The sequence below is a fragment of the Sciurus vulgaris genome, assembly GCF_902686455.1.
Source record: "Sciurus vulgaris genome assembly, chromosome: 9".
NCBI classification, from domain to species: Eukaryota; Metazoa; Chordata; class Mammalia; order Rodentia; family Sciuridae; genus Sciurus; species Sciurus vulgaris.
This window is the reverse complement of record NC_136469.1, coordinates 140,219,041-140,230,228: the sequence shown is the minus strand read 5'-3', so window position 1 is coordinate 140,230,228 and position 11,188 is coordinate 140,219,041. Positions and strand designations below refer to the sequence as shown.

The following is an 11,188-nucleotide window of genomic DNA, read 5'->3' as shown; positions in this document are numbered from 1 at the left end:
CTAGGCCGTGGCAAGCGGAGCGCAGAGAATTAGAAAGCCAGGGCACAGGTGGGGCGGGAGCGCCGGAGAGGAGCGCAGCGGAGCAGGGAGGGAGCGCGGCACCCGGAGCGGCGCGGGACGGCGGCAGAGCTCCAGCGCTCTCCCTGCGCCAGTGGCTCCCGGCCCCCGCCCCCTCGGTGGCGACTCGCTTTTCCCATCCCCGGCTCCGAACCAGACACAGACGCTGCTGCCACCGCGCACCGGCGCGCTGCTGCCTCTTGGAAACAGCCCTTGCCACCGGACGCTTGCTGCCCCAGCGCTGGGACTCGAGGGGCTCCAGGCGTCCACCGCTCCGGGTCCCGGCACAGTACATGGTGAGCGCTCCTCCGGGCTCGGGGGTCTCTGGGCTGCGGGTCCCTGGGGTGCCCGATGGGGCCTCCTGGGGGCCTCAGGGCTGAAGTTGAGACCACGCGTAGCCTTCCACTGTCCCCAAGCCAGACATGCTGCCTCCAGGGCACAATGGCACCGCGTACTGGGCGCGGTTCGGGATGCAGCAGCAGCTGGCACAGGGGGGCGCCTTGGGCGGCTCAGCCGGGGCGCCTCCGCTGGGGCCCGTGCAGGTGGTCACCGCCGGCCTCCTGGCATTACTCATTGTCTGGACCTTGTTTGGCAACGTGCTAGTGTGTGCCGCCATCGTGCGCAGCCGCCACCTGCGTGCGAAGATGACCAACGTTTTCATCGTGTCTCTGGCAGTGTCCGACCTCTTCGTGGCACTACTGGTCATGCCCTGGAAGGCGGTCGCCGAGGTGGCCGGTTACTGGCCTTTTGGGGCATTCTGTGACGTCTGGGTGGCCTTCGACATCATGTGCTCCACCGCCTCCATCCTGAACTTGTGCATCATCAGCGTGGACCGCTACTGGGCCATCTCCAGGCCCTTCCGCTACGAGCGCAAGATGACCCAGAGCGTGGCCTTGGTCATGGTGGGTCTGGCCTGGACCTTGTCCATCCTCATCTCCTTCATTCCTGTCCAGTTCAACTGGCATAGAGACAAGCCGGGCTCCTGGGGCCGAGAGGACCTTCCATCCAACCTGGCCAACGGGACGGAAACCGGGGAGCGCGCTGTGAAGGCAGACAACTGTGACTCCAGCCTGAACCGAACATATGCCATCTCCTCCTCGCTCATCAGCTTCTACATCCCTGTGGCCATCATGATCGTGACGTACTCGCGCATCTACCGCATCGCGCAGGTGCAGATCCGCAAGATCTCCTCCCTGGAGAGAGCCGCGGAGCATGCGCAGAGCTGCCGCAGCAGAGCCCCAGGTGAGCCCGACACCAACTTGCGGGCTTCCATCAAGAAGGAGACCAAGGTCTTCAAGACCCTGTCAGTGATCATGGGGGTGTTCGTGTGCTGCTGGCTGCCTTTCTTCATCCTTAACTGCATGGTTCCCTTCTGCAGCGGAGACCAGAGGGCCGGCTTCACCTGCGTCAGCGAGACCACCTTCGACGTCTTCGTCTGGTTTGGCTGGGCCAACTCCTCACTCAACCCTATTATCTACGCCTTCAACGCCGACTTCCGGAAGGTGTTTGCTCAGCTGCTGGGGTGCAGCCACCTTTGCTCCCGCACCCCGGTGGAGACAGTGAACGTCAGCAATGAGCTCGTTTCCTACAACCAAGACCCTGCCTTCCATAAGGAGGTTGTAGGGCCCTATATCCATATGATTCCCAACGCGGTGTCGCCTGGAGACAGGCAGGTGGACAATGAGGAAGAGGAGGAGGAGAAGGAGGAGGAAGAGGAGGGCCCTTTTCATCCCACATTGGGGACCTCTCAGACGCCCCCAGGTGGCGATCCTGCGGCCAAAATCTGGGAGCTAGACTGCGAAGGGGAGAATTCGTTAGGCAAAATAACACCTTTCACAGCAAATGGATTGCATGAAACTGCGTAAGAAGTGCCCTCATGGAACTGCACAACCACACAGACGTCTATGAGCACACGCACACGCATGCGTAGAAGCCCGGCCCTGCTGGTTCTTAGTTGAAAGTACGAGCAGAAGCAGTGGGAATCAACTTGGTCAAACAGACCCAGCCTGGCACAGAGGGACGGGGTGGTCCTACGAGAGGAGAAAGTGCAGCTTGGTCTTTTAAATACACTCTCCCTTCCCCTTGCAAACAAAGGACTTGTTCAGCGACTGGTTGAGTTTTAAACACCGTGTTCCGGGGGTGAGTGGTGATGTTGGGGTGGGGTGTGGAGGGCCTGTGTGCTGCTTCTGTGGTCCTGCAGGTCTTCACTGAGGCTGAGGAGTCTTCCTGAGTGCTTCTGGTGTCTAGGAAACACAAGGCGTGTGTACTCTGGGGTGGTCCCCTTTGCCGGGCAAGCTTGGTTTTCAGAACTGCTCTGGAGAGGTCATGTCAAACCTCAGCTTCCCCTGCACTGGGGATTTGAGTGCACCCTTAAAAAGCCCTGAAGATGTTCACGGGGTCTAGAAGCACATGCTTATTTTGACCTTAAATGAACACACAGGACAAAGGACCTTGAAGAGCTTCTGATTTCTTGGATTTTTTTTTTTTTAATTAGATGAACACATCTCAAGTATGTATTGAAGGCTGGTTTCATAGCTGCAGTGTTAGATACATGGACTTCTTAAGCCTGGGGTTCTGGCTTCTTTTTCTTTTTCTCACTTGGAATTTTCTATGTAAAAGAATATGAGACAGTTCTCCTGATTCCTAGATGGTGGCTGTCAGTTCACTGAAGAGGTTGTCCAGAATAACAGCATGGTCTTTTTCCATCTCTAATCTAGGATGTGTTTCAGAATGACGTGGCTTTTGGTAAACTGTTTTCTGAAGGGCTTTGAAAGGTGTGAGTCAATACACTTAAAAATAAAAAGAAATCCCACTTTTAAACAGACACTTTTACTTGCAGACAATAGTAAATAGGAGGATGCATTTTAACTGAGATGTGGAAGCCCGAGATGACATTGGAATGAATTTGAAATTGGAAAATCTGTAGGTTGAGTGCTCAATAAAAGAGCTCAATTCACACCAGTCTCTCTGTGCTTGCCCTCTGAGGTGTGCAGATGGAAAGCTTCCATTCAAGGTCATTCCCACGGAGTGCACGACGTTGCCATTAGACCTAAATGTGAAAACTGATGTGGGGAGCAGACAGAAGGGAATGTGGAGGTTCTCACAAGTCCCTGCTTTGAAGCCGCCTTATCAAGGGCAGGCCAATCAGTTCTGGTCCCCTCAAGGATAATTTTGTTGTCAGTCCTCTGTGTGACCATCTCGGTCACTGCAGAATATGTGGTACATGGCACATAATGCTTAATAAATATTTGTTGAATGAATAGCTATTTCTGGAACAGTGAGATTGAAAACAAAATCCTACGTGGCACCTTCATTTTCATATTTGATTTCATAAAACTCATACTGGAATCTGCACTCTGTGTGTGTTTTTTGACATTTTATGAACCAATAGCTAAGCAGAGCATTAGAGCAACATCAGGGCCAGCGAATGGAACGCTGCTTTAGGATTCGGGAGATGGCTGTGTGACCTCGAGTGAGCCTGCTAACCTTTCTGGGCCTCACTTTCTGTGTGCAAGAGGGGCTCCTCTTAGATCACATTTACCGGATTGTGCTTTGTGATGCTAACGTTCACGGGTAGTGCCTGTAGTGAAATAAATTCAGCAAGCCCACGTTCAGCGTCTGTTTACAGGCAGCCTTAGAGCTTTTCCTGAGCATTATGAATCCCGAGCGGGGAGGAGTCTGCCTGTTTCCCAGCGTCGTTGACTTTGCGAATCCTTGTTTGGTAGAATGCCTGTCACTCTTTCTCTGGGGTCCACAGTTCAAGAACTTGATCTGCAGATGTCTAACATGCAGTCATCCTATTCTAAAGCACAGATTGTCACAAGCAGAATCTTTGGGACAACTGCCTTCTGGGCCCCAGTTTAACTAAGTTCTGTGTTACGGGAAAGCACCCGGGAGGACTTGAGATTCCCTCTGGGGCTAGTGCTCCTCACCTCCCTAGTTACTTTCACCTTGTACTCTGCTGCCCTGGAGGCTGGGCGGGCCTCTCATCAACCTCTCTGGGTGTGGGGAGCCCGGCCCACGACCCTGTGCTGCTGGATCCAGGACCTGTTGTCCTGCAGTGTCAGGCCACGGTCACTGCTGAGATGACCAGGGGATGGAGCCAGCAGGGTGGGTGCTGCTCTTGTGTGACGGGTGGCTGGGGGGCCTCTCAGAGGGCAAGGCGAAGAAAGACAGGCGAAGTCTGGCTTGGGCCACTGCGGTGTCCGGGAGGCTGAGGGAGCCGGGAGAGGGGAGGCGGTGCCAAGCCTGGAAACAGCTTGTGCTTTGCACAGACAGAGAAGAGGAGGGTGACCTGCATGGCCAGTGAAAGGGGAGTGTGCTGGGTGAATGCAAAGGACAGCAGCAGGGACACTTGCGCAGCTCAGGCCCTGCACAGGGGCCAGCCGCATGACTCCGTGCAGCCGGCCATTGTCACCCATTTTACAGATGAGGAGGCTGCACCGTAAGCCTGCGGTCACCCTGCAGAACTAGACTGGCAGGTCACCTGGCAGTCACCTGACAGAGCTCGACTGCAGCCCGGCAGCAGGTTCTTAAATCCTGACTGCCCTTCGGTGGTGAGAGAGGCTGCCAGGGCCTCCCGAATCAGCAGATACGCTAATGCCCAGATTGCAACATCTGGCCCTTTGCACACCTGTATTAACTGGCTAATGGATTCATTCCTACGTACCTGCTAGCAGACCTTCACCGTGCATCTGACCTAGGCCTGAAGGAAGGCAGCTGAGGGTAGTGGGCGGAATAGCCATGGAGCAAGCCCTGACATGGAGGGGCCACCCCATTAGAGCTTACCTGACCTTCACATTAACCTCACATGTTCTTATTATCTTCCCACTTTACAGACAGGGACACTGAGGCCCAAGAGGTCATGTTGCTTGTCCAAGGTCATGGATAAGCGGTGGAGTCAGGGTTTACATCTAGGTCTCTGGTTCTCAACGGGGGGCAATTGAGGATTTGCCCTTTCTCATGGTGACTTCTGGGTACGTCTGGAGACATTCTGGCTGTCACCGTTGGGTGAGGGTACTCCTGCCGTCTAGTGGCCAGAGTTCTGGGAGGCTGCTAAGTGTCCACGGTGCACAGGACAGCCCCTGTAACAGAGTCATCTAGCCCCAAAGCCACGAAGTGTGGCAGTGGAGGGGCGTCGGCCAGGCCGAGGGGCTCCAGATCCCAGTGCCTGCCCAAGGCCACCCTGCCTGGGCTTTGCAGCTCCCCGTCCTGAGCTGGAATTTGAGCTCTACCATTTATTGGTTGTCTGAATTTGGGCACCTCTTTGAGCTTCTGCTTCTTTATCTGAACGATGGGCACATCAACACCAGAGAGCGCGTGTAATGCAAGGTTACATTTGTGTCAATACATCCTCATCTTTTAGAGAGCTCTGTGCCTTGAGGACTTCAAGGCCCCTAGCCTGGGTAGAGCTGCCTCCAGGCTAAGATATCTACCTTGCCCAGCACTGTCTTCTCAGCTTGGAACAGTGCTGGCACAGAGCAGTGCTCAGTGAGTGCTAAATCTGTCTATGTGTGTGTCTCCTGTGTGCGCGCATGCTCATGTGCACACAAGCAAACACACAGTACTGTGAGGAGTGGGTCTCACTGATTTGCGCAGTGAGTCCCATTAGACTTGGTCTTTGCCTGCCTGACGGGCACTGGTCTGGGACCAAGAGGATGCACAGGGCTGACAGTTCCACGGAAGGCGGCTGAGCCTGTCTGACAGCCAGGGAAGTGCAGGGCGAGGTCATGCCGCCCGCCCACTGATGAGTTGAGCTGGTTGAGGTGGGGAGGGTCCCCGGGACGCCCCAAAGTCACCCCTCCAGAGACACCAGACTAAATTTGAGCATGCCCGTCACTTCTGCCCCCGTCCTACCGCTTTTCCGCCTTGTTCGCCTGACTAGTCCTGGTCGTGAGTGATGACAGGAACGAGCTCTCCACCACTTTGAAGAAGTTCTGAGACCAGTTGCTGAGACAAGGTGTGACCACTGTTGGGGGGGACCATTGTCGCTCAGGAGTGGCAGGGACTCCCCGCATCTCCACCTTGAGAAGGTTCCAGGTGGTCTCATTGTCTGGTGGCGTCATGGTGACGGAACTTCCTGCACAATCTCCCTGGGCTCCTAAGTGTGTGCTGCAGAGGAGGAGCAGGTGGACACGGGTCTCCTTTTGTGACCTAGCCTCCCTGGCCACACTCACTCTTTAGAAGGAGTCACCAAATCCAGACCATGTGACAGAGTTCAAGGGAGAGGGGCTTGGACTTCACCTGTCTGTGGGAAGAGGGTCAAAGAATTGGCAGAGGAGATGCTTCATGCTATGCCTTATTCAGAATAGTACAAGGAATCTGTTCACCCAGATTCCTCAAACGTGGATATTTTACTTACTTCTCTCTTCCGCGTCATCTAGGACGTGACTCCTGTTTGCCGGCCACCTCTTGGGCCTAGAACCAGGGCGCTCCCTGTCTAACCCGCAGTCCTTACTCAGCTCTCCGGCAGCAGAACAAGCTAAGGCTGAGGGTTGCGTTGACGTCCACGCTCAATCTGAAACAGTTGGTGCCTCTTTGTCTTATGACATGGATCTTCGTGAACGGTCCCTCACCAGTCACCCGGTAGGGTGTCGTCTTCAAGCTTGGACTCTGGTATTTGGTCCATGTTAGATTCTGACATGCATGTGGAGCAGAACTCCCACAGAAGCTGCCCTGATCCCTCTCCATGTCATCACAGGAGACCCCTGTGGTCAATTAGCCCATTAGGAGCAGTGTTCCCATTGCTCAGGAGGTGACTGTGGTGTCCATGATCCAGTTTCCCTTTTACCCATAGAAATGAGTAAGTGCCCTTTGGAGAGACACGACTGCAAATACCCTACTAATCCTTACGCTTTCCCCACCCGTGCTAGCACTCATTAATGACCCTTTTCTAAATAATTTATTATTGTGGCTGCCAAGGGATTTTGTTTTTTAATTCCATCATCTCTCTTAAATTTATTCTTGGTTTTTCCCTGTGAAGAACATTTATTTATTTGCTTATTTCAATGTAGATTCTTGGATTCCTCATTTTTCCATTAGGTTATAATCCTTTACTCTCTCTGTTTATTATGATGTTTATAAGGTTTGGTCAGTGGGAACCCTTGTAAATGACCTCCTGTGTCTTTTTGACATGTGTTCCCATTCTTTGAGCAGTTTTCTACTTTTTGACACAAGTTGTTGCAGGCCCATCTTGGATATTCTTTGCTTGAGTCCTGCAGCCAGCCATTTCTCTGAGGAGCCCTGGTTCTTTTTAGCAGAGAAAAGTATTTAGAAATCAAGATTTGGCACTAAGGTATTCATTGCTTCTGGGCCATTGCTAGACCTTCTCAAAAGACAGCTGAGAAATACATGCTTGTGTATATATACACACACAGAGGTTTGTATGTGCATGTGTACGAACCCACAAGCACCTGTGTGCATGTCTATGTCCAGCTAACGACATAGTCAAGTCCCATGGGGTCATTTGATACCTGGTAGACACTCTGTATGACCATCTGCCTGGTTCAACCCTGCCTCCCTGACCTCCTAGTTCACGAGACCTAGAAATCAAAGAGATTACGTTACCTGCGGGGTTTTTCCCCACCCATACTAAAGTGGTTGAGTCACTAGCCTAGTGGTTTATCGTCAGGGCTGTGTGATATGATGCGTGTGGAAAGTGTAAGGAGCACTCAAAGGGAGGCTTCAAGGTCGTCTTCCTGGTGGCTCTGAAGCCGTCAGCTCTGTGACGTGCCCTGAAGGCCGGAGAGTGCAGGGCAGGACCTCTCTGTTCCCTGCAGTGTTTCTGTGCTTCATTTTAGGGAGCGCCTCGGGGGCCAAGATCTAGCAGAGGCTAGATGGCTGGAGAGAAGACCGTCCCAGGCACAGGAAGAAACAGGAGAAGGCGGTGAGCTTGATAATGAGGAAACGGTCGACTCGTGGGCATGGTGAAGAGGAGAGCGCTCTCAAGCCTGTCTGGGCCTGCGACGTCTCTATGCTGGTTTGGTGAAGGACAAGAAAGGACCGTGAGAACTTCCACTCACCAGCAGGGGCCGGAGTCATTGGCCTTCTGCTTTAACCCGGTTAAAAAGACGCATTTTTGACACTCCTGGTCTGGGGCCTGGTGACGCCTGTGTCCCCTTTGTGGGGTGTTACACCGTGCTGGGCCCAGGGGGAAACACAGAACACTGCTCTCTGCTCTTCTAGGCCCATCCAGTCCCTCAGAGCTCTCAGTGACGGGGACCAGCTCTCCAACAGTGGCAGACTCCAGGTGATGGTAGCTGGCATCTGCTGACACAGACTCTGTGTGGCGTTTTAAGTTGGTCTTCCGATACAAACACTGCCATCTGCAGGTTACGTAAGCACCACCGTCCTCATGGGAAAGATTTTGAAGGGCAGAGGCTCAGGGGGTTCAGGACTCTGTGCAAGGTCATGCTTCCTCCCGATGACAACAGTGAGATTGGAAGAGAGCTTTTCCCTGCAGGACTTACAGAACTCCTTGGAGAGACCCAGATGGACTCTTTCACACATGAGGGTCCTTCCCAGTCTAAACCCCCTGGGGTGCTTATCACCAGGCCTGGTTTGTAAGTTCTCTCTCCACCCTGACCCTTCTGTGCTCTTCCCGTGGCCCTTTAGCAATGGGTCATTGTCCTACCTTTGCACACCCTGGACAACTTCTAGAGTAGGAAAGTTATGCCCAAAGTGGTTTGTGGGAGATAGCAGGGACGTTCAGCTCATGTGTCCATTTGGCTTCATGGTAGTGCCTGCGTGGGGTCCTGTGACAAGGAGACTCCCAGGTTGCATTCAGATGGCAACCAGGGACCTGACTGGGAAGTAGTGTCCATCAGGGGCTCTGAAGGTGGGTCGTTGCGTGTGCTGTGATGAGTTCCACGCATTTGCCATTCTGGAAACCTTATCCCCTCGGGCATCTGAGAGCTAAGATACTGATGTCTGGGCTCCCTCCAAATCAGTTGAGTCATAATTTCTGAGGAATAGGGTCTAAGCCTATTTCTTTTCAACTTTTTAAACAACTTTTGATGTTTTAAAAATTCAAATGTGCTTGAATGTGTGGCCACAACGGACAAACACCGCTGGTCCTCGGTATCGTCGGGCACCTTTCAGACCTCTCTGCCTTGGTCCCCTCTCGCTGCTTGGAGCTGTGATTTTGCTTCAGGATGATGCCTTTATTAGAAATGACCATGTCTGACCACACTCTCCATCTCTTACTGGCCTGAATTATTCCTAGACATTCTGCCACATTAAAGAATTCAAACAGCTGCTCTTTGGCTTGATGATCTAAATAGTCAAACCCACCCAAAGCTCACTGCCAATGGGGTTCAAACATCTTAGGGATGGAGAACCCAGGGACCCTTTCACTCAAGGGGAAATAGTTCAGGGAACCCAGCTGTAAGAGTTTGCCTCTGATTCTCAGATTTCTTATTGGTAAAATGGGAATGCAAAACGATGAGGAATACATAGTATATACCTAATAAATATTTGTTGAACGAATGAATTGGTGAAATATAAAATCAAAATACTTGTTAAAAAACTATGGAGAAAGAAGGCAAAGAACACAGCAGCTACCCCGTGCCTGCCTCGCCTATGTGTGCTGGGTGAATGGAGTCGCCCTGTGTCTGCTCAGCTTCACAGGCCCACAGATCGGGAGGAATTTTATTGTAGGAGTCACAGGTAAGAGATGACTCCCAAGGAGACTTAAGAAGTCACTTTGTTCCATTCCTTTCATTGCAGAATATACAAACAAGGCCAGAGAAGATGAAAGATTTGCCTGAGTACCCCAGGCAAAATTTGTGTGTTCTCCAATCCTGGTCTCTGGATTCCTCGGTCCCTGCTCTTTCTGTGGCTCTGTGCAGCCCTGGTGTGGGGAGTTCCCCTGGTCCTTGGGAATGCATTTCCAAAGGAGATCACGAGCGCAAACCAAGTTCATACTGAGTACTCCTTCCAAGTTCAAGTAGTCGATGGCATTTATGCTTTCCCCACAGCATCCCCTGGTAAGGTGGAACACCGGTCCGTTGTTGGTGGATTAAATACAGATGTGCAGGGACTTGAGGACCCTGATTAATTCTCGATTGAAGGAGGCTTGGAGAGTGATAATTATAACAGGCAAATGTTAGCTCTTAGGGGACCAAAACAGCCTTTCAAAGGCCTGGGCTTTGTTTGTTTTTTGTGCTTGATGAGAGGGACAGCAGGCCTTTCTGTGCAAAGTGGCAGGAAGCCAGGTTCAAAGAAGAGTTAAGGGGAAAAGAGGGTTTTAAAAATGGATCAAAACCAAACTCAAGACATCAGGCCTTTATTACAGAGAGCTCTCCTGCAGGGCGAGAGGCTGTTAAGCTGAAATCAGGAATTGAAGCAACTTTCTACTCTCCCTCTCCATTCTGTAAAATAATTTGCACATTTCAGGCAACAAGGAATGAACATCAGAGGGCTTGTGTTTGAGTCCCATTCCTGTGCTTAGGTAGATAACTCAACGTTTCTGAGTTTCGGCCACTCATCTCTAATACTGAAATCTATCATGCTTATAGGGCAAGATCATTATTAATGCAAAGAACACTGGCCTTTACTCTGCTCCAGGGGCCCCGTTAGGCCTGTACAGAGTGACCTCCTTGAGCCTTTATAGCAGCCCGCTGAATGGTTCTGTTCATGTGCACTAGGCGGCTGTGGGTGCTGAGGGTCAGGAGGTCAAGCTCCAGTCTAGGTCAGGTGTGACAAAGGGCTCAAACCCACTCCTATCTAGCTGGACACTACTCCACATGGAAAGTTTTACATATCAAAACAAAACCCATACATTCCAAAAACATACTGATTGTTCCCTGCGTGGTTTTGTGTTAGGGGCCTAGAATTAGAGATGGATCAGCATCTCCCTGGCTTCCACCTACCCAGTGTCGTAGTAAGTGGAGCCCTCAGTGGCAGGAGGGTGGTGAGAGAGTGGTCTGATGCTTTGATTCAGCTTTGGACTCAGGTTTAAGGTGCACGTGGCCTCCCAGGTGGGCTAGTGAGGTGAGGACCAGAGGTCTGCGTGGGGAACACTACCACCACAGATAATCACCAGTACTGCTGCAATGGAACCAGGCACTCTGCAAAGGTCCCCATGTCTTAGCCCTCTCAGTCCTCACGATGACGCTGTGACAGAGCTGGT

The 11,188-nt window shown here is 52.2% G+C and overlaps 1 protein-coding gene across 1 annotated transcript; it reads left to right on the top strand.

The window, feature by feature from the left end:
* Positions 1–479: 479 nt before the first annotated feature.
* Positions 480–1,922, top strand: DRD5 (dopamine receptor D5; the record flags this gene model as incomplete). Its single annotated transcript, XM_079153882.1, has 1 exon — positions 480–1,922. The coding sequence occupies one exon, from the start codon at positions 480–482 to the stop codon at positions 1,920–1,922; it is 1,443 nt and encodes a 480-aa protein (XP_079010008.1).
* Positions 1,923–11,188: the final 9,266 nt, after the last annotated feature.